Genomic DNA, 25,000 nt, shown 5'->3' with positions numbered 1-25,000 from the left:
ATAATCAGTTCTCTTTTATTCTATTGATGACATTATAACAATTTTCCTTTTTATGGAAAACATCAAAATTCCAGGTGATGGAAATTTTAGTTTGTGTATGTGTTACTTGTTTAATATACGATTTATTGTCTGAATTCCATCATTGATATATTAATCAGCAATAGCATCATGGTAAATTGAGAGAGAGAGAGAGAGAGAGAGAGAGAGAGAGAGAGAGAGAGAGAGAGAGAGAGAGAGAGAGAGAGAGAGGGGAGAGAGAGAGAGAGAGAGAGAGAATTTGATTCTGCAGAAATTGTCTACATATCAATAGTAAATCTAATATAAACTATCTTCTTTGGCTATATATATAGCAAAGCTAAATCTAATATAAAAAGAATACAACCTTATGATGATAAATATAAGATTTTACATTCTGTTTAGGTGCCCTTGTTAAAGGGTATTTCGTTTACCTTCAGTGTTGTGACGGTGCTGAGAGAAGGTTGTGACTCAAAGGCAGGTTGAAAACAACTGAGTGAGTTTATTAAAGAACACTCTCCTTTATATACAAAATCTCAAAGCAACAAGAATTTTCATGTTCAAATATCGTCACTGTTACAGAGGAGAAAAGCAGACATGATTTTTCAGGTTCTTTTTAGTGCGAGGGGAGAGCGAAGATACAAGCACAAAATGAACTTTGTACGATCGTGTGACACAGGGTTGGTACAGTGTAAACCTACTTGACCTATGATTCAGTCAGGAGGCAAACGTACATTAAAACCATAAGCTCCAATGTCACACTATATCTGATTGTGATTGTTATACTGATCATTTATTCATCGTTAAATATTCAATTGAAAAGCACCATATTTATTTGAGAATTACATTTTTCTTGTCTATTTTGAATACATATAACCTTACTAATATTTCCTCTGACATAAAGATTTTAGATTTTATATACGCTTGCTAATTCTGGTAATGGCCGTCTGTCTGGCTATTGAATAATCAAAATGAGTTATTAATTAATGTCATGAAGAAAACTTAGTTATGGCAAAGTGATAGTTATGCAAGAGATTCCGAGGACGAGGAACCAGGCTTCACAAACAGACAGTAGGCCAGAAAAATTGGCACAATTGTTCCCCGAGTCATACTAATTAAATCTGGCCAATTGGCAAATTGAAAATCCAAGATGGCGACGATTCTTAAAGATGGCCGCCAGTAATTTGGCATCAAAATTGGCACAATTGTTCCCCAAGTCATACTAATTAAATCTGGCCGATTGGCACATTGAAAATCCAAGATGGCGACGAGTCTTAAAGATGGCCGCCAGTAATTTGATATAAAAATTGGCACATTTATTCCGCAAGTCATACTAATTAAATCTGGCCAATTGGCAAATTGCAAATCCAAGATGGCGACAAGTCTTATAGATGGCTGCCAGTAATTTGGCGACAATCTCGCGTCAACAGTGATCTTATGAGAGACAGAACGCCAACAATAGTTCTCAAGACTATAGACACCAGCAGCCGAGGAAAGCCTCTAGAAGTAACTGCCAGGGTTACCTAACAACACTTTGAAGCCCCATTTCCGTCTGGTTCTCATAGGATCAAAGACCCAGAGCCCGATATAAGGGAAACGTAGAACGGTAGATCCCTCCCTACACTACTTGACATTACAGTACATTAATTGAGGTATTAAAATACCATATAATCTAATAGCTTATTGTGATTTAAACTACTATTTTATGATAAATTTGCCATATATTTATTACAATTGTCATCGAATGTAATGATGAGTAATAAGAACAGCCACTCTTTTGATGAGCTCAGAATAACACCAAAATGTAAGGTATAAATAAGGACAGAGAAATGAAAATGGCGGATATCACATATTACTAAACTCTTCGATGATGATGATAATAACAATAATAATAATAATAATCATTAGTATTATTACTGCTACTTACAATTATTATTATTACCATTTCGTATAACCCTTCTCCTCTATTACAGCATTTTGCCAATATTTTTGAGGATATACTTCAGTCAGTCATAAAGAATGTGCCATTTATAAATGATATTCTTTATTTGTACAAATAAATAGGTAATAAAAATCTATCCTGACGTTACAAGGAAATTGGTGCCCTCATTTTCAAGCTAAGTTTTCTGAAGTCTACATGAGGAAGGGCCAATGTCTATAACAGAGTCCTGGATTGATATAAGATGGTGAATTCTCATTCACTGTTAGGTGGGTGTGGGTAGGAGTAGTGGTATTTGTCCCATTGCTGACTGACCAAGATGCTCTATGAGTAACGTTTGGGCTCCCTACAAGAAGCAGTTCGCCACAGGATGACTGTATCACAACTAAGCAAAGCGTACAATGATCGGTTATGGATCACCATTCGTAGGACATGTTATCATACCAGGCGAGCCATTCAGCATCCAGGGAGTTAGCTTAGCTCAGGGAGTTAGCTTAGCTGCGATTGGCAGAGATGATAACCTGGCCAGGTGCGCTTACAGGTTCAACTTCTGCTGTCAGGGGACAGGTTTCTTTCTTGATGTACAGGTAGCATTCTGATGTCTAAAGTTGAGCGAGGAGACAGCCTTTCTGGGGGGAATCACCTTGTTAGACACTCAGCATATCACAGTCAAGCTGATTCGCTGCCTGACTCACTTGGTATTAAAGTCATCTAGATCTTGATGTGTCCCCAATTATTGCATCTATTACTGGGGTATAAGACAGCTTGCCTGTGTTCAGCCGCTACTTGATGAGAATCACGGCCAATCGGCAAAAAGTCCAGCATTACTAACTTTGTCACGTCCCTGAAGCAACCAATAAAAATTCCCACTACTTGATGAGAGTCTCGACCAAGCAGAAAAAAGTTCAGCAGTACTAACATCATCAGGCCCCCAAGTCAGCCACTGAAAATTCACCTGCCTTCATCATTAATCCAGAACCCTAGTGTTGTTGCTAGACCTGCATCATGTTGATTTATGGGGCTGTGGGTTTACCACAAGAAGGCTAAAAGGGCATGGGGCTGTAGGTTTACTATAAGAAAGCTAAAAGGGCCTGGGGCTGTGAGTTTACCACAAGAAAGCTAAAAGGGCCCGGGTTCTGGGTTTACCACAAGAAAGCTAAAAGGGCCTCGGGCTGTAGGTTTACCACAAGAAAGCTAAAGGTGCCAGGGACTGTGTGTTTACCACAAGAGAGCTAAAAGGGCCTGGCAATCCAAAGAACAATGCAGACTTCAGAAAACCTAACTTGAACCTGAAGACAGCAGATTCCTCGAAAGTTTATGATACACTTTTACTACTTTTTCAAGTGTACAAATAAAAAAAAGGATTTCCTTAACTAAAATATGAGATACTCAGCAATGTGGTAATTCTCTGTGATTGAAAGAGGGTCTATTACCGAAATATTTCCATCATTATTATCATAAGACTTCATAGCAAATAAAAATGTAGGAAGCACTTTCATTATGAATAAATTCTCGGATAATTTATTTTCAGTCCTATTTTTCATGAGTCTCCCAAAGTAAATTCAAGCATTATCAAAATGAATCCTTACAAACTAGTTGTCATTTAATATCAAATTAAAGGTCGACATTTAATGGGGGAATGTATAATCAATTGACCGGTGATGAAATAAAATTAAATAAATTACTTCATATCTTCAATGTTTCTCGACTTTTCATTTATTAAGAGAACCCCATATCCATACTTGAGCGAAAACTGACCAAGTTGGACACTATTCGTTAAACCTAGTAAGCTTTTGGTGACCTAATCCCTAAAATATGTACTTGCTGGCCAGTCAGATGTACAGTAGTGTTGCATTCAGGAATAGAGAAATGTAGATGAATGTGAAAAAATAATAGACGGGATAAGCCAATGCATTCTAAATATTTTAATGTCTATATATATATATATATATATCTATATATATATATATATATATATATATATATATATATATATATATTAGAGAGAGAGAGAGAGAGAGAGAGAGAGAGAGAGAGAGAGAGAGAGAGAGAGAGAGAGAGAGAGAGAGCATGTGTTAGGATATAGAATGAAGTGAGTGAGTGGTTTCCAGTGAGAGTAGGGCTGAAACAGTGATGTGTGATGTTGCCATGGGTGTTCAATTTGTTTGTTGATGGAGTTGTGAGAGAGGTGAATGCTCGAGTGCTTGGTCGAGGATTGACACTGATAGACGAGAGTGATCATGAGTGGGAGGTGAACAAGTTGTTGTTCGTAGACGATACTATATTGGTTGCAGACTCGGAGGAGATGCTGTGTCGATTAGTGACAGAGTTTGGAAGGGTGTATGAGAGAAGGAAGTTGAGAGTTAATGTTGGTAAGAGTATGGTTATGAAATGCATGAGAAGGGAGGGTGGTGCTAAATTGAATGTCATGTTGAATGGAGAGTTACTTGAGGATTTAGATCAGTTTAAGTACTTAGGTTTTGTTGTTGGTGCAAATGGTGGAAGTGGATGTATGTCAGAGTGTGAATGAAGGATGTGAAGTGTTGGGGCAGTGAAGGGAGTGGTAAAGAACAGAGGGTTAGGGATGAATATAAAGAGAATTCTGTATGAGAAAGTCATTGTGCCAACTGGGATGTATGGATCAGAGTTGTGGGGAATGAAAGTGACGGAGAGACAGAAATTGAATGTGTCTGAGATGAAGTATCTGAGGAGTATAGCTGGTGTATCTTGATTGGAAAGAGATAGGAACAAAATCGTGACGGTTAAAACGGGTGTGAGAAATGAGTAGAAGCTAGACTGGATATAAACGTGTTGAGGTGGTTTGGCCATGTAGAGAGGATGGAAAATGGACATTTGCAAAAGATCATGAATGAAAGAGTTAATAGAAGTGCAAGAAAAAGGCCAAGGTTTGGGAAGATGAGTGGAGTAAAGAAAGCCCTACACAACAGGATGATAGATGTAAGAGAGGCAAAAGAGCATGCTACAAATAGGATTGAATGATGTGCTACTGTGATGTAGTTCCGATAGGCTCTGCTGCTACCTCAGGTCATCTTGGTGACCGCTGGGGTAGCGGCAGCATATGGAGCTTCATTTGTGATGGAAAACAGGGGAGGGTGGGCTGTGGCACCTTAGCAGTACCAATCAAACTTGGCTGAGTCCCTCGTCAGGCAAAGCGGACCAATGAAGAAAAAAATCCCATTTTGTTTCTTTTTTTTAATGTCAGCTATCTCCCAAAATTGGGGGAAGTGCCATGGTAGATATATATATATATATATATATATATATATATATATATATATATATATATATATATATATATATGTATATAAGCTGGTTACAACTCACAGATTTATGGAAAGAATAATGATGGGATTAACACGAAAAGACAGAAAAAGAGCAACATAGATAAAGAATAAACTAAAGCAGAGGATATTCTAACAACACATAAAAAAAAAGAAATGGACATATAATGAGAATGGCAGATGATATATAAACCTTAAAAACAACAGAATGGATCCCTAGAGATTGCAAAAAGTTGCAGGGGAAGGAAGAGAAGATGATGGATTGACGAACTAGGAAAATTTGCGGGTATAAACTAGCATATAAAGACCATGAACAGATACGAGTGGATAGACACGTGTGAGGCCTTTGTACTGCAGTGGACTAGTAATGGCTGACAATGATGATGATGAAATAGACTATATATATATATATATATATATATATATATATGTGTGTGTGTGTGTGTGTGAATATATACATGTATATATACTGTATTTATATAGATAAATTATATATACACACACACACACACACACACACATATATATATATATATATATATATATATATATACGTGTGTGTATATATACTGATTGATCACGTCTATAAATTTTACACACACACACACACATATATATATATATATATATATATATATATATAAATACACATATATGTATATATATCATATATATATATATATATATATATATATATATATATATATATATATCTTTCCATTTATCCACTTTTGGACGCAACACTACGTCAGAGAGAGTACCCAGTAATAATGGACTGCTAGTCAAGTTCTACTAGTCTCCAGGCCTTACGTCACCCAAGACACATTAGATTTAATGGATAGTTACAAGATTGACCTGTCTTAACACGAGATATGATCAACAGATATTTCATAAATAATTGACAGAAACATTGGGCATCACTCTCTCCACATGAGAGAGAGAGAGAGAGAGAGAGAGAGAGAGAGAGAGAGAGAGAGAGAGAGAGAGAGAGAGAGAGAAAGTACTTCAGACTTAACAAAGATATGAGAATAGAATATTAGGACTGCATATATGAAAACCCAGCTCTCTCTCTCTCTCTCTCTCTCTCTCTCTCTCTCTCTCTCTCTCTAGAGAGAGAGAGAGAGAGAGAGAGAGAGAGAGAGAGAGAGAGAGAGGAGAGAGAGATCTAACAATTGATATAAGAATATAATACCAGACTGCATATATGAAAACCCCCCGAGAGAGAGAGAGAGAGAGAGAGAGAGAGAGAGAGAGAGGAGAGAGAGAGAGAGAGAGAGAGAGAGTACTATAGAATTAACAATGATACAAGATTATATCAGACTGCATACATGAAAATCCCACACAGTTGCACAGAAAGCTATGACCTTAGAGGAAGTAAATTTTGAAAAAACTTTGAGAAACATTTTTGAGACAAAACACCCACACATACCGCACTTACTTTTTGAGGATGACTACTATTGACATGTAAACGTTTTTGGAAAAGTCTTCCCGAGCCTTCACTCTTGTTAATGTTGTTGTTGTTGTTATTATTATTGTTGGGTGCTGTTTTTCGCCTTGCACCAATGATACCACCCATGGCTTTCGCTTTTTTCCTTTAATGTTTCTCTGTCACCTGGTTTCCCAGGGTCTATCTAATGAACGGTCTTACTCCACGGTCTGCAAAAAATGATATTTCGCTGATCATGTCTTTTATTTCCTGCGATCTCGGCTTTTCGTTTATTTAATGACATAAATTATAACACAGTATCATGACAGTATCTATGTTTCATTTTGACAACTAGATAAATAACAACAAACCCCCCCCCCCCCTTCCCCACACCATTAGGACATTTCACTGATGTAATTGAGTTCATTATTCCTCGATATGAAAAGTCCTTCATAAAATAATTTAGGACTTTAGGACAATTTCCTACCGTCATCGTTCAATCACACCTTAGGATGTAATATCCTACGTACTTTCCTACATACATACATATATACATTGTCATAAAATAGATACTAAGCTACGTAAATGTTTCATTATCTGCAAAATGAAAATTGATGATAAAATCAACATCTTTGGGGTAAAGTCAACTCTGAAAATATCTTCAGTTTCATGAATGGCTGAGGCAAGGGACAGTGACATTGCCCTATCGAGAAGGACAATGCCCTAGAGACTGATCATATATACTTATGATCAGCGCCAAGCCCCCTCTCCACCAAAAGCTAGGACCAAGGAGGGCCAGGCAGTGGCTGCTGATGACTCAGCAGATAGACCTATCCGCTCACCTAAAAACCACATCCTTAGCTCACTAAAAACATAAGCTTAAATCATCATCATCATCTCCTCCTACGCCTATTGACGCAAAGGGCCTCGGTTAGATTTCGCCAGTCGTCTATATCTTGAGCTTTTAATTCAATACTTCTCCATTCATCATATATTCGCGCTTCATAGTTCTCAGCCATATAGGCCTGGGCCTTCCAACTCTTCTAGTGCCTTGTGGAGCCCAGCTGAACGTTTTATTAACATCCCATATTTGATTGAATTTTTATCCTCTCAAAAGACCTAATATATGGCAAATACTTTTAGACGTTTTTACACTTTATAAAACAAGTTGGCATAATACTCTACTAATATACAATTTACACGTGAAAATATTAGAAACTTGTATTAGAGGAATTTCTACTGCCATTTCAAAATTTCAAGATAAATCAACCCACTGTAATATTTTCAAAATTATACAGAACATGAATTTGAGGAAATAAACTTTTCACTCCAGTAGAAATAAATGGGAACAAAAAACGTATTTTCTAAGATTATCATCAGCTAATGCACAGAAGGAGCCAAAGGAAGTGGAAAATGTTCGCCATTAAACAAATGATGAAACACCTTTTGTCTTTTTTTGTAGTAACTGATCGAGTATGTATGCATGTATATATGTATATATATATATATATATATATATATATATATGTATATGTAATATATATATGTATGTAATATATATGAATGTATATATAAATATACATATATATATATATATAAATATATATATATATATAATATATATATACAACACACAAGCATACAAGCATTTCTACGTACACACACACGCACACGCACGAATATATATATATATTATATATATATATATATATATATATATATATATATATATATATATATATGTGTGTGTGTGTGTGTGTGTGTGTGTGTGTGATAAACACACAGCTTATCACTGATAATTCACATATTAAAATTATTGATTCCTTAGATGAAACTTTAAGATTCACAAAAAATTTTCTTCTTGTAATCACCACTGACGCATTTTGGGTCCAAATCATTGCAATTTTCGAGATGAACCTTTAAGAGCAGAGAGCATGCGCATAACCAAGCTTTCTATGACCTTCGATCCTCAAGCAGTTTCAAAATCCTTTCAATTACAAGAAATGGTGTTGTTGTGGCCTGGTTGGTAACGTCTCTGCCTGGCGATTGCCAGAAGGGGGTTCGAGTTCCACTCAGAAGCGTTAGCTCCTTTAGTGTCTGTAACCTTACCATCCTTGTGAGCTAAGGATGGGAGGGGTTTGGGGGAGCCTATAGGTCTATCTGCTGAGTCCTCAGAAGCCATTGCCTGGCCCTCCCTTGCTTGTTTGGAGAGGGGCCTTGGGCGCCGATCAGTCACTAGGGCATCGCCCTGCTTGCTAGAGCAACGCCACTGTCTCTTGCCTCTGCCATTCATGAGAGGCTTTTAAACCTTTAAAACTTTAAATGGGATAGTTCAAAATATCTGGAGAAAAATAGCTGGAGATTATTAAGTGACAAGCAGATGTTTAAATCGTCTACTCGGCCAAGCACATTCCAGATCACTAACGGCTCGAACTAGAAACGGGGTCCTGGGTTCAGAATTGCCAGGTTTTCTAAATGAGAAAAAGGCCAACTTCTAATCAACAGCGGCTTTAAAAGGCCAACCCAATAGTAGAAAAAAGGCCAAAAGTATGGCATTTAAGGCATACCATTCTTTCATACTATTAAAACCCAGCAATATAAAAAAGGGTAAATTTGAGTTTTTTTTGTTTGGCTTGATAAATGCCAAACTGGCAACCCTGTCTGGGTGGCCCTACAGATTTCTTAAAAGACAATAGAGACGTCATTCTTGTGTCGTGTTTGCGTGTTCGGTCCAACTTGTTAAGCTTCGCAAATCAAAAAAGGAAAGTTCAAACCATTTCTGAGGAGACCCACCTGTTCTCGAGCACGCACGATGTCTCGGGACACAGAGAGAGAGAGAGAGAGAGAGAGAGAGAGAGAGAGAGAGAGAGAGGAGAGAGAGAGAGAGAGATAAACGTCTATTTTTGTCGTAAGTATTCCATAATATCAGTGCGAATTATTCCAATTTACTTTTCGTCTGGAGATATTTTGAAGTTTTTTTTTTTAAACAGCCTTCTCAATACCATATTCAGATGAATGTTTATAATTAAGACGATATATATATATAATATATATATATATATATATATAAATATATATATATATATACACACACACAATATATACATATATGCTGCATATACAAACATTCATATATATATATATACACACACACACACACACACACATATATAATATATATATATATATATATATATATATATATATATATATATATTACAGTATATATATATATATATATATATATATATATATATATATATATATATATATATATCATCTCCTGACACGGCCATTTCACCAGTCGTCTCTGTCGTAAGCTTCTAATTCAATAAATACTTTTACTATAAATATAATAGGATTTAAAACCTCTGTTGAAAAAGTACTCACAAGTCGATGTATCTTTATTTTAAATGTATTTAGATATAGAGTAAAAATTGTAATTATTATTATTATTATTATTATTATTATTATTATTACTACTACTAGTTTAGCTACAACCTTAGTTAGAAAAGCAAGATGCTATAAGCCCAAGGGCTCCAACAGGGAAAATTAGCCCAGTGAGGAAAGGAAAAAATAAAATATCTTAGGAACAGAACCAACATTAAAATAAATATTTCCCATTATAAACTATAAACATGAAACCAATCAATAAATGTCAATAAAACGACATTAATAACATTAAAATAATAATATTACCATATTGTAAGAGAGCACAATTGTTAAAATAAAAAAATAACCACTGGAATGAAGATAGCAAAGACTTTTTTTTCGTTCCACCGAGAGTGAGTTTGAAGGAAGAATCCTAGGGAAGTTAGGAATTCCGAAAAGAAGGCGTAGGTGCCTGGTGGTCCTGGAGGAGCCCCTAGCTTCCCCTCCCCCTACGTTCAGCTATTGACTCCAGGGCTTTCCCTTTAACAGTTTTATCCCGAGAGACACGAATCTCGTACGGCCTGCTCCCTAAGGGCTTGCTACAGTACATACAAATTGTATGTGGATGTATATACTCAGGTGTTTCAACTAGCCATACTCCCACTCAAGCCAACGATATATTTCCGTTGTGGTTGGGATGTATATACGATGTTTTTCACGGTTTGTGGTGTCTGTAATCTATTATCTAAGAAGAATATCTATTTGAAAATTAATATGTTTATTCAGGGAAAAATATTCATAGGAAATACAAAATGAATTGATGAAAATGAATTGATCAGACGAAATATTAAGTATGGTGTTTGTAAGATGGAGAAGAGGGTCCATTATTACGTGTGTGTTTTGAGAGAGAGAGAGAGAGAGAGAGAGAGAGAGAGAGAGAGAGAGAGAGAGAGAGAGAGAGAGAGCTGCCCTACTGTACAATATGATTAGGTATACAGTATACTTCCTGGAAGAACACAGAGAGAGAGAGAGAGAGAGAGAGAGAGAGAGAGAGAGAGAGAGAGAGAGAGAGAGAGAGAGAGAGAGAGAGAGAGAGAGATGAAAATGAATTGCTCAAACGAAATATTAAGTATGGTGTTTGTAAGATAGCAAACCGGATCCATTATTACGTGTTGAGAGAGAGAGAGAGAGAGAGATCTGCCCTACTGTACAATATGATTAAGTACTTCCTGGAAGAACAGAGAGAGAGAGAGAGAGAGAGAGAGAGAGAGAGAGAGAGAGAGAGATAAAAATTAATTGCTCAAACGAAATATTAAATATGGTGTTTGTAAGATAGCAAACCGGATCCATTATAACGTGGGTGTTTAGAGAGAGAGAGAGAGAGAGAGAGAGAGAGAGAGAGAGAGAGAGAGAGAGAGAGAGAGAGAGAGAGATTATATGTTTTCTTTGGGTTCCCCTTTTTCTCTTTTCTTTACCTGAAAGCCGCTTCGAAACCTGCATTACAAATACATTATTCTGACTCAGCAGGGTCTTTACAAACACAGCCTCTTCCTACCTCCCCTAAGTTGGTAACAAAAGCCTTTGAGAGAGAGAGAGAGAGAGAGAGAGAGAGAGAGAGAGAGAGAGAGAGAGAGAGAGAGAGAGAGGAGAGAGAGGGCAGGAGATAAGCAAGCCAGCGGAAGGGGAGGGAGCTAGAGGTTCGCCCTTTAAGGATTCTACGTATCCAGGGATATTCTATTCTCATCTAAATGATCCTAGGCCTAACTCAAAAAGGGTGAGGGCTTGCTATCGTCCATCATTGTAGTAGGAATTCATATATACATAAGAATGCATACAGGAGGTCCTCGACTTACAAACATTCGGAGATACGACCATAAAACCTACTGAAATCATATAATAATAATAATAATTATTATTATTATTATTATTATTATCATAATTTTTATCATTACTAGCTAAGCTACAACCCTTGTTGGAAAAGATAGATGCTATAAGCCCAAGGGCTCCAACAGGGTAAAATAACCCAGTGAGGAAAGGAAATAAAATAAGGAAACAAATAAACTATATAAGAAGTAATGAACAATTAAAATAAAATATTTTAAAAACACCAACTATATTAAAACAGATATTTCATAATATATAACCTATAAAAAGATTTATATAAGCTTGTTCAACATATAAACATTTGCAGCAAGTTTGAACTTTTGAAGTTCTACCGATTAAACTACCAGATTAGGAAGATCATTCCACAACTTGGTCACAGCAGGAATGAAACTTTCTAGAATACTGTGTAGTATTGAGCCTCATGATGGAGAAGGCCTGGCTATTAGAATTAACTGCCTGCCTAGTATTACGAACCGGATGGAACTGTCAGAACTCTCTATTTGTTGACTTTTGCAGCTGAAAATCGTAAGCGAGTGAGTTAGATAAAACTTAAAAATCGACTTAAACACAGTTTCTTTTAACACATTAAGTTTGTAAGTTGAAGAATTTCTAAAAAAAAAAAAAAAAAAAAACTTTCCCCAACCACTATTTTTATCGCAATGAGTTTCTCTTTCTAAGTCTTACGCTGTCTTTAGTACACTGTTAATAAAACCGTAATTCTAATCGAAAATTATCCGTACTACTGTTCTCAGCCGCATTTCAGTAAAATACAGGCGACCGTAATTGTACCTTATTTTCTTAACATCTTCCACGGGTTGGTGACCGTAATATCACTCCTATACGTCAATATATCCGTTTTTAAAACCGGAAAAATCCTGGCATAAATGTTGCCAGGTATTTACCGTTCTTTTAATGCAAATTTTTAATAGTGTAGTGTTTTGTAAACTACTTAAGAGTATAAAAACAAGGCTCTTGCTTTTGGAAACACACAGAAAATGGTCAGGATTGTTTTAATATTTTGTTGCAGCTTTACCACATCTGAAGGAGACCCCGTCTGATTGATTGATTGATTGATTTTAAGTTTTCTGGCATCCTGAAATCAAAGGCCATTGATGCCGATAGCATTACTATATATAAAGATTAAAGAAATATGCAATCAAAATCATAAAAGTAAAGATATCATTATAAAAGTTGAATAGCTTTCAGACTACCTGTTTCTGAAATAAATCTAAAAATGCCGCTAGCATAGTACGACACATCATGTCCAAGAACCTTGGCAAGGATGAACCTGCCATCCTCACCTCGAGCCCCAAACAAATATCTATTTCTTAAGTTGCTAAAATTGGGGCATTCGGTCAACCAATGCCTCACTGTTAAGGAAAGACCCCATCAGAAGGGTACACCCTTCGTGTTTCCCAGGAAACCTTTTAAAATATGAAAGATATCCCAGTCATTAGATGTAAAAAACACTCAAAAGAAGTTTAAAGTCATAAAGGTAAACTATTCATAAAACAATACCACTTTTTTTTCAGAAGAAACACGTCAGTCATGTCATTCCTTAAATGCTTCAAGAGAATGTCCATCAGACAAGTGCTAATGTCTTATGCAACGAAGGCAAACTAACTAGATATCCCGCAATTTAAAATAATTACATATAGTTTGTACCGAAAGCTTAGTAGTAGTCTACGCTTACTATACCATTTCAAAAGAATTATTCGCAAAATGTCTATCTACGAGACATCAAAAAAGTGAACTTTTCTTGTTTTCGCTCCTTCCAGCTTGGCGAGGGATTCAGTCGAATTTGGCTGGTACTGGTAGGGTGCCACAGGACACCTTCCCTCGCTATTTTCACAAATTTATCACCTCAAAATGTATACAAAGCAAAATCCATCGTATTAACATGACGAACTGAAGGTTTACGATATTTCTGAACTAGTAGACCCTAAAAGTTTCCGTTTCCGTTCTGAATTTATCACTGCGGTCTCTATATTCCCTTAACCTCTTAAATCTGAATGGACTTTGAAGCCCGCTTCAGAATTTTGAGAGCTCATGAATAAATTTTAAGGCATGGCAGGATTCATACGCTGCAGAAGTTCAAAGTGAAAAAGAAGCACCTTGTTCAGTTCATTCTAATTGCTGGAGACATGTTATTGATTATGGCTATCAATTTTGCCTATTATTATTATTATTATTATTATTATTATTATTATTATTATTATTATTATTATTATTATTATTAATAATTGCTAAGCTACAACCCTAGTTAGAAAAGCAAGATGCTGTAAGCCCAGGGGCTCCAACAGGGGTAATGCCCAGTGAGGAAAAGAAACCCGGAAAAATAAAATATCTTAAGAATATCGATCAAGAGTTTTTTGTATAATATGCAAATATGATCTTATAAATTGCCTGCCTATTAATGAGAAATGACTTTGGTTGTCTATTCAGTGGAGAATCAATTGAGGGAAAGTAGTATATATTCAAAGAATGCTCAGGTATATATCTAAACCTTTGATTTATTTAATAGATGAAATCTAAATTTCTTCATACGATTTCCGTCAGTCAGCATAAGCTACAACTGATTCTCTGACATATATATATAATATATATATATATATATATATATATATATGTATGTATATATATATATATATATATATATATATATATATATATATATATATATATATATATATATATCAACTTTATGAAATGAGCTTCTGGTCGGCCAAGGATTCGAAACCAGACCAAGTCAAAACTGAGGTTCTAGTGACTTACCACTCGATTAAATGTGAAATATCTATCTATCTATCTATCTATCTATCTATATATATGTATATATATATATATAAATATATATATATATACATATACATATTCACTGTTATGCAAGTATCCTGGGCCAGGGTTCGAAACCCAGCCGGTCAGATACTATAGTCTTTGAGTGATTTCGCCTGGGGCTCTGATCCCGAGGTCGTTAAGAGAATCAAGACTTTAATATATCAATATATAAGGCTTATTTGAAATATGAAAAACACTTTTAAATGTGCAAAATTTATCATATTATATATATATATATATATATATATATATATATATATATATATATATATATATATGCCCTAAACTAGCCATTAATATAGATTTTACGATACTTTGGGAATAATTTGAATTGCAAGAGGTATCATATGTGATACCTGCGTCTACCTGACAAGGATTATTTTGGATGATAGTTACTCCACTCAGCTACGAAAAGGACGAAGATTAAAATGAATTATGTAGCTGTTCCCTCCCACACACAACACACAGAAGGAGCTCAACTGGCGAACACTCGACTTCCAACCAGGGTTGCCAGGTTGGCCTTTTTCGGACCAAAAAATTCAAAATTTGACCTTTTTTCGAGCTAGATACCTAAATTTGGCCTTTTTGAAATTGGCTAGCCTTAAATGCTACATTTTCGGCCTTTTTCGACCATTAGGTTGGCCTTTTAAAGCTGCAGTTGATCAGACGTTGGCCTTTTCTCATTTGGAAAACCTGCTAACCCTGCTTACAACCATTTGAAGAGACACAAATTCGACATACAACCTTGCACAGATACAAACGCAAACCCAACCGAAAATAACTAAGAGAAGATAAAGACATATTGTAATAAAACAATATCTTATAATTTGATACGGTAAGCAAAACGAACTCTGTAATAACCAGATATCTACTATATATGAAATACGACTTAGCAAAAATTTAAAACAATCCGACTTACAAACAACTTCTTTGATTCGATTAATTTTGGACTTACGAACAATTTCTTGGAACGATTAAGTTTGTACTTACAAACAACTTTTTGGAACAATTAAGTTTGTACTTACAAACAACTTCTTGGAACGATTAAGTTTGTACTTACAAACAACTTTTTGGAACAATTAAGTTTGTACTTAGGAACAATTTCTTGAAACCGAATAAGTTTGTACTTACAAACAACCTCTTGGGACCGATTAAGTTTGAACTTACGAACAACTTTGAACCTTTCAAGTTTGTAAATTGAGGGACTTCTGTACCATCTTTGGGTCTCCCAATGGTTTGATTTCTGATTTGAGTAAAAGTGGGGTTTGAGAATAACCCCTTGTGAGGGTCATCTGCTTACTTGAGGGCGGATGGATTCAACGTTACAGATTAACAGACAAATAAATAAAACAGATCAGGGGAGAGAGAGAGAGAGAGAGAGAGAGAGAGAGAGAGAGAGAGAGAGAGAGAGAGAGAGAGAGAGAGAGAGAGAGAGGCCAACTTAAAGCGGAAAGATGATCAATTATAGGTGAGTAAAGGGTCAGTGCCTCCATCAAGGAAAGGGCATTTATTATTATTATTATTATTATTATTATTCTTATTCTTATTATTATTATTATTATTAGTAGTAGTAGTAGTAGTAGTAGTAGTAGTGTTATTATAATCACTTGCTAATCTACAATCCTACTTGGAAAAGCAGCATGCTATAAGCCCAAGGATTCCAACAGGAAAGAATACCCCAGTGAGGAAAGGAAATAAGGGAATAAATAAACTACAAGAGAAGTAATGAACAATTAAAATAAAATATTTTAAGAACAGTAATAGCATTATAATAAATTGATCACATGTAAACTATAAAAACTTAAAAAAAACCCAAGAGAGAGAAATACGATAGAATAGTGTACCGAGTGTACCCTCAAGCAAGAGAACTCTACTCCAAGACAGTGATAGACCATGGCACAGAGGCTCTGGCACTACTCAAGACTAGAGAACAATGGTGGCACAGAGGCTCTGGCACTACTCAAGACTGGAGAACAATGGTTCGATTTTGGAGAACGGATGATTCAAAGCAACGGGGATGTAAGAAAAGGAAAATTATATATAAGATAGAAATAAGCATTTCATAATTTATAATTTTACTTTGCAATAGCAATGAGGGTTGTGGTGGCCGATGTGGTAACGTCCCTGAGTGGTGAACGCCACACGGGTGTTTGAGTCCCGCTCAAACTCATCAGTTTCTAAGGTCGCTGCAACCTCACCATCCTTGAGCTAAAGATGAGGAGTTTGGGGGGAGCCTATAGGTGTATCTACTGAGTCATCAGCAGGCATTGCCTGGCCCTCCTTGGTCCTATTTTGGGTTTAGAGGGGCCATTGGCGCTGATCATATGTATATATAGTCAGTCTCTATGGTATCGTGCTGCTTGATAGGGCAATGGCATTGTTTGCCTCTGCCATACACGAGCGACCTTTAAACTCTTCCGTTTTGGCTCGGGGAGGAGAAAATGAGGTTGGACAGTTTACATAATTTAGAATAGAAGGTTTTAGTGGGAGTACAGAGCACTACTGTGTACAGATGAGAACCATACGTAACCAGAAGACCGTGGAATACTTAATGAGTTTCAAACACAGTTCGTGATGTTTGTGTAGTTCACTTTACACTTCCAAGAACAGTACGCATACAAATTGTGTGTATATGTGTATCCGTATTGTTCATTTTGAATGTTCCTGAATAGTTCATGTTATTTAAATTTACTTTCTAACTTTAGTTATAAGAATGAAATAATCCACAATATATGAAAAATGAAATTTATTTTGGCTTCTTCTTCAGAAAACAGAAGACATTTTTTTTTTTCTGAAGAGGAAGGGAGATGGTCCCTTCGAATGTTTGTGTAGTTCACTTTACACTTCCAAGAACAGTACGCATACAAATTGTGTGTATATGTGTATCCGTATTGTTAATTTTTTATATTCCTGAATAGTTCATGTTATTTAAATTTACTTTCTAACTTTAGTAAGAAGAATGAAATAATCCATATGAAAAAATTATATTTATTTTGGCTTCCTCTTCAGAAAACAGACATTTTTTTTTCTGAAGAGGAAGGGAGATGGTCCCTTCCAAAGCTCAAAATAATTTTAATTTTTTATAGATAGTTGGTTTATTTCATTCATCATATACAGTATACACGAAAAGTTGTGTACTTTTAACGTATTTATTAAGATGTATTCAAAGGTATCGCTTTAATGTTTATTCTAAATAAGGTGCTGGAGATGAACAAAAAAATGATTGCTTATAATTAAGCACGAAGGTTATCCAATTCCTTACTGTTGTGGTTATTATTATTATTATTATTATTATTATTATTATTATTATTATTATTATTATCAATATTGGTAAAAACATCATTATTATTAAAATGATCAAAATGATTATTTCTTCGGTCGTTTCCTGTTTACTAAGATGAAACATTATTTCAGAATCGAGACTCATTTCAAACGACGTTTCTTCCTTAACTGAACGTAAGCACGAATTTTCCTTCTAGGACCTTCTGAAGCATTTCAGTCAACGTTCACGAAAGGCGTTTTAACCCTAGCGGTAAGGAGGTACGGACTACCGATAAAGCGTAAAAGAAGAGAAGAAAGCAGTAGAGTAGAGGAAAAGGGACGTCGTGGCGAGGAGGCGACAAAGAAATGGTTGCATATGATGTGAATAGCTTGAAAGGATTAAACCTTTAATAGTCTCCCCGGACCTAAACCTCGCTAATGATGTATTGGATAGCTGAAGGGGACACCAAACTTTAAGAAAATCCGGCCCAGCGAAAGCTGAAGGGGACACCAAACTTTAAGAAAATCCGGCCCATCGAAAGCTGAAGGGACACCAAACTTTAAGAAAATCCGGCCCAGCGAAAGCTGAAGGGGACACCAAACTTTAAGAAAATCCGGCCCAGCGAAAGCTGAAGGGGACACCAAACTTTAAGAAAATCCGGCCCAGCGAAAGCTGAAGGGGACACCAAACTTTAAGAAAATCCGGCCCAGCGAAAGCTGAAGGGGACACCAAACTTTAAGAAAATCCGGCCCAGCGAAAGCTGAAGGGGACACCAAACTTTAAGAAAATCCGGCCCAGCGAAAGCTGAAGGGGACACCAAACTTTAAGAAAATCCGGCCCAGCGAAAGCTGAAGGGGACACCAAACTTTAAGAAAATCCGGCCCAGCGAAAGCTGAAGGGGACACCAAACTTTAAGAAAATCCGGCCCAGCGAAAGCTGAAGGGGACACCAAACTTTAAGAAAATCCGGCCCAGCGAAAGCTGAAGGGGACACCAAACTTTAAGAAAATCCGGCCCAGCGAAAGCTGAAGGGGACACCAAACTTTAAGAAAATCCGGCCCAGCGAAAGCTGAAGGGGACACCAAACTTTAAGAAAATCCGGCCCAGCGAAAGCTGAAGGGGACACCAAACTTTAAGAAAATCCGGCCCAGCGAAAGCTGAAGGGGACACCAAACTTTAAGAAAATCCGGCCCATCGAAAGCTGAAGGGACACCAAACTTTAAGAAAATCCGGCCCATCGAAAGCTGAAGGGACACCAAACTTTAAGAAAATCCGGCCCATCGAAAGCTGGAGGGGACACCAAACTTTTAGAAAATCCGGCCCATCGAAAGCTGGAGGGGACACCAAACTTTAAGAAAATCCGGCCCATCGAAAGCTGGAGGGGACACCAAACTTTAAGAAAATCCGGCCCATCGAAAGCTGGAGGGGACACCAAACTTTAAGAAAATCCGGCCCATCGAAAGCTGGAGGGGACACCAAACTTTAAGAAAATCCGGCTCATCGAAAGCTGAAGGGGACACCAAACTTTAAGAAAATCCGGCTCATCGAAAGCTGAAGGGGACACCAAACTTTAAGAAAATCCGGCTCATCGAAAGCTGAAGGGGACACCAAACTTTAAGAAAATCCGGCTCATCGAAAGCTGAAGGGGACACCAAACTTTAAGAAAATCCGGCTCATCGAAAGCTGAAGGGGACACCAAACTTTAAGAAAATCCGGCTCATCGAAAGCTGAAGGGACACCAAACTTTAAGAAAATCCGGCTCATCGAAAGCTGAAGGGGACACCAAACTTTAAGAAAATCCGGCTCATCGAAAGCTGAAGGGGACACCAAACTTTAAGAAAATCCGGCTCATCGAAAGCTGAAGGGGACACCAAACTTTAAGAAAATCCGGCCCAGCGAAAGCTGAAGGGGACACCAAACTTTAAGAAAATCCGGCCCAGCGAAAGCTGAAGGGGACACCAAACTTTAAGAAAATCCGGCTCATCGAAAGCTGAAGGGACACCAAACTTTAAGAAAATCCGGCTCATCGAAAGCTGAAGGGGACACCAAACTTTAAGAAAATCCGGCTCATCGAAAGCTGAAGGGGACACCAAACTTTAAGAAAATCCGGCTCATCGAAAGCTGAAGGGGACACCAAACTTTAAGAAAATCCGGCTCATCGAAAGCTGAAGGGGACACCAAACTTTAAGAAAATCCGGCTCATCGAAAGCTGAAGGGGACACCAAACTTTAAGAAAATCCGGCTCATCGAAAGCTGAAGGGGACACCAAACTTTAAGAAAATCCGGCCCATCGAAAGCTGAAGGGGACACCAAACTTTAAGAAAATCCGGCCCAGCGAAAGCTGAAGGGGACACCAAACTTTAAGAAAATCCGGCTCATCGAAAGCTGAAGGGACACCAAACTTTAAGAAAATCCGGCTCATCGAAAGCTGAAGGGGACACCAAACTTTAAGAAAATCCGGCTCATCGAAAGCTGAAGGGGACACCAAACTTTAAGAAAATCCGGCTCATCGAAAGCTGAAGGGGACACCAAACTTTAAGAAAATCCGGCTCATCGAAAGCTGAAGGGGACACCAAACTTTAAGAAAATCCGGCTCATCGAAAGCTGAAGGGGACACCAAACTTTAAGAAAATCCGGCTCATCGAAAGCTGAAGGGGACACCAAACTTTAAGAAAATCCGGCTCATCGAAAGCTGAAGGGGACACCAAACTTTAAGAAAATCCGGCCCATCGAAAGCTGAAGGGGACACCAAACTTTAAGAAAATCCGGCCCAGCGAAAGCTGAAGGGGACACCAAACTTTAAGAAAATCCGGCTCATCGAAAGCTGAAGGGACACCAAACTTTAAGAAAATCCGGCTCATCGAAAGCTGAAGGGGACACCAAACTTTAAGAAAATCCGGCTCATCGAAAGCTGAAGGGGACACCAAACTTTAAGAAAATCCGGCTCATCGAAAGCTGAAGGGACACCAAACTTTAAGAAAATCCGGCTCATCGAAAGCTGAAGGGGACACCAAACTTTAAGAAAATCCGGCTCATCGAAAGCTGAAGGGGACACCAAACTTTAAGAAAATCCGGCTCATCGAAAGCTGAAGGGGACACCAAACTTTAAGAAAATCCGGCTCATCGAAAGCTGAAGGGACACCAAACTTTAAGAAAATCCGGCTCATCGAAAGCTGAAGGGGACACCAAACTTTAAGAAAATCCGGCTCATCGAAAGCTGAAGGGGACACCAAACTTTAAGAAAATCCGGCCCAGCGAAAGCTGAAGGGGACACCAAACTTTAAGAAAATCCGGCCCAGCGAAAGCTGAAGGGGACACCAAACTTTAAGAAAATCCGGCCCAGCGAAAGCTGAAGGGGACACCAAACTTTAAGAAAATCCGGCCCAGCGAAAGCTGAAGGGGACACCAAACTTTAAGAAAATCCGGCCCATCGAAAGCTGAAGGGGACACCAAACTTTAAGAAAATCCGGCTCATCGAAAGCTGAAGGGACACCAAACTTTAAGAAAATCCGGCTCATCGAAAGCTGAAGGGGACACCAAACTTTAAGAAAATCCGGCTCATCGAAAGCTGAAGGGGACACCAAACTTTAAGAAAATCCGGCTCATCGAAAGCTGAAGGGACACCAAACTTTAAGAAAATCCGGCTCATCGAAAGCTGAAGGGGACACCAAACTTTAAGAAAATCCGGCTCATCGAAAGCTGAAGGGACACCAAACTTTAAGAAAATCCGGCTCATCGAAAGCTGAAGGGACACCAAACTTTAAGAAAATCCGGCTCATCGAAAGCTGAAGGGACACCAAACTTTAAGAAAATCCGGCTCATCGAAAGCTGAAGGGGACACCAAACTTTAAGAAAATCCGGCCCATCGAAAGCTGAAGGGGACACCAAACTTTAAGAAAATCCGGCCCATCGAAAGCTGAAGGGGACACCAAACTTTAAGAAAATCCGGCCCATCGAAAGCTGAAGGGACACCAAACTTTAAGAAAATCTGGCCCATCGAAAGCTGAAGGGACACCAAACTTTAAGAAAATCCGGCTCATCGAAAGCTGAAGGGGACACCAAACTTTAAGAAAATCCGGCTCATCGAAAGCTGAAGGGACACCAAACTTTAAGAAAATCCGGCCCATCGAAAGCTGAAGGGACACCAAACTTTAAGAAAATCCGGCCCATCGAAAGCTGAAGGGGACACCAAACTTTAAGAAAATCCGGCCCATCGAAAGCTGAAGGGGACACCAAACTTTAAGAAAATCCGGCCCATCGAAAGCTGAAGGGACACCAAACTTTAAGAAAATCCGGCCCATCGAAAGCTGAAGGGACACCAAACTTTAAGAAAATCCGGCCCATCGAAAGCTGAAGGGGACACCAAACTTTAAGAAAATCCGGCCCATCGAAAGCTGAAGGGACACCAAACTTTAAGAAAATCCGGCCCATCGAAAGCTGAAGGGACACCAAACTTTAAGAAAATCCGGCTCATCGAAAGCTGAAGGGACACCAAACTTTAAGAAAATCCGGCCCATCGAAAGCTGAAGGGACACCAAACTTTAAGAAAATCCGGCCCATCGAAAGCTGAAGGGACACCAAACTTTAAGAAAATCCGGCCCATCGAAAGCTGAAGGGACACCAAACTTTAAGAAAATCCGGCCCATCGAAAGCTGAAGGGACACCAAACTTTAAGAAAATCCGGCTCATCGAAAGCTGAAGGGACACCAAACTTTAAGAAAATCCGGCCCATCGAAAGCTGAAGTACTTATTTATTATCATTATTATTATTAAATGCTGAGCTACAAGCCTAGTTGGAAAAGCAGGATGCTATAAGTCCAGGGGCCCTAACAGGGAAAATAGCCCAGTGAGGAAAGAAACAAGTAAAAACAAAATATTTTAAGAATAGTAACAACATTAAAATCAATATTTCCTATATAAACTATAAAAGCTTACACAAAACAAGAGGAAGAGAAACTAGATAGAACAGTGTGCCCGAGTGTACCCTCAAGCAAGAGAATTCTAACCCAAGACAGTGGAAGACCATAGTACAGAGGCTATGACCCCACCCAAGACTAGAGAACATTGGTTTGATTTTGGAGTGTCCTTCTCCTAGAAGAGCTGCTTACCACAGCTAAAGAGTTTCTTCTACCCTTACCAAGAGGAAAGTAGCCACTGAACAATTACATTGCAGTAGTTAACCCCTTGGGTGAAGAAGAATTTTGGTAAAAGGGAAAGGATGAGACAACCACAATTACATTCCTGTCGAGAGAAGTTACTGGAAAAGGGGAAAACGAAGATGGCACTGAACTTTACTTTAAATTTATATAATTCTATCAAAAATATTAATACGAAGTTAAGCCCTTTACAACTGCCAGTGATTTGAGCCTTCTGCAAGCATTGTGAACGTTATATAGGCTGTCTGAGCAAAGATTTTCCTGGAGGATAAATTGCTGTCCAAAATACCTGAGTTGGATGTTCACCTGTTTTTTCCAAAAAGATTGGAACTTTGTCCCATCATAGGTATCTGACAATTAGAGTGAAGCAATCACCATTGGAAAAGGAACTAATACCTTGCAATGGTATATACTGGACCACAACTCCACATTTGGTAAAATCTTGAATCCTACTATTTGTGAATAAATTTACAAACAAATTATCTGATAAATGAATTTGAAATCTCTCTGCTTACGGCTCATTTTTCCTTGGACTACACATACACCGAATAGTCTGGCATATTCTTTCCACATTCTCCTCTGCTTTCATACACCTGATAACACTAGAATAACTGAAAATGTCTTCTCCACCCAAGTGGTTAACTACTGTACTGTAATTGTTCAGTGGATAATTTCCTTTTGGTAAGGGTAGATGAGACTCTTTACCTATGGTAAGCAGCTCTTCTAGGAAGAGGACACTCCCAAATCAGACCATTGTTCTGTAGACTTGGGCAGTGCCATAGCCACTGTTTCAATTGTTCATTACTTCTCTTGTAGTTTACTTCCTTGTTTCCTTTTCCCCCTAGGCTATATTTCCCTGTTGAAGCCCTTGGGCTTATAGCATCCTGCTTTTCTAACTAACGTTGTAGCCTGGCTAATAATAATAATAATAATAATAATAATAATAATAATAATAATAATAATAATAATACTTAGGTTATCCTAAATACATGCCAGAAGAAGCAAACCCAACGAACGAATGTATAATGGTTAAGCTGATCGTATGAATTAGAGAGAGAGAGAGAGAGAGAGAGAGAGAGACCCCGGAATCCCTACATCATCTTTAAACAGAAGCAACTCCGCCACACGGTTCACGGAAACGAAATCCTATAGGCTATATGTAAATTGAAGTAACCTCTCATCTATGAAATCACAATATAATCGTCATTAGTACCATAATACGGTTTGATTTCACTCAGTAATATCGCTTCCTACTTATTTCTTTTCCTTATTATACAACAATTCTCTCTCATTATTATTATTATTATTATTATTATTATTATTATTTCCTAAGCTACAACCTTAGTTGGAAAAGCAGGATGCTATCAGCGAAAGGACTCCTACAGGGTCTTTAAAATAGCAAGTGATTAAAGGAAATAAAGAAACAGATATAGTTGTGTGCCTGAGTGTACCCTCAATCAAGAGAACCCTACCCCAAGACAGTGGAAGACCATGGTACAAAGGCTATGGCACTACCAAAGACTAGATAACAATGGTTTGATTTTGGAGTGTCCTTCTCCTAGAAGAGCTGCTTACCATAGCTAAAGAGTCTCTTCTACCTTTACCAATAGGAAAGTAGCCACTGAACAATTACGTTGTATTAGTTAATCACTTCAACGGAGAAGAATTATTTTGTAATCTTAGTGTAATCAGGTGTACGAGGGCAGAGGAGAATACGGAAAGAATATGCCAGACTATTCGGTATGTGTGTAGGCAAAGGAAAATAAGCCGTAACCAGAGAGAGAGAGAGAGAGAGAGAGAGAGAGCG

At 37.7% G+C, this 25,000-nt stretch overlaps 1 protein-coding gene across 11 annotated transcripts in view; it reads right to left on the bottom strand.

The window, feature by feature from the left end:
- The window catches only part of LOC137627696 (regulator of G-protein signaling 9), a 415,360-nt gene that overhangs the window by 186,037 nt on the left and 204,323 nt on the right, over positions 1-25,000 (bottom strand). Inside the window, exon 6 of one of the 11 annotated variants that reach the window (XM_068358920.1) lies at positions 6,695-6,912. The exons of the other annotated variants lie outside the window; for them this stretch is intronic. Within the exon in view, the coding sequence (XP_068215021.1) occupies positions 6,695-6,832 (138 nt within the window). The 5' untranslated portion in view covers positions 6,833-6,912. The remainder of the gene's footprint in view (positions 1-6,694; positions 6,913-25,000) is intronic. 11 annotated transcript variants of the gene reach the window in all.

This window comes from Palaemon carinicauda, chromosome 35, assembly GCF_036898095.1.
Source record: "Palaemon carinicauda isolate YSFRI2023 chromosome 35, ASM3689809v2, whole genome shotgun sequence".
NCBI lineage: Eukaryota > Metazoa > Arthropoda > Malacostraca > Decapoda > Palaemonidae > Palaemon > Palaemon carinicauda.
The sequence above is the reverse complement of the archived record's forward strand: the minus strand, read 5'-3'. Positions and strand labels throughout refer to the sequence as shown.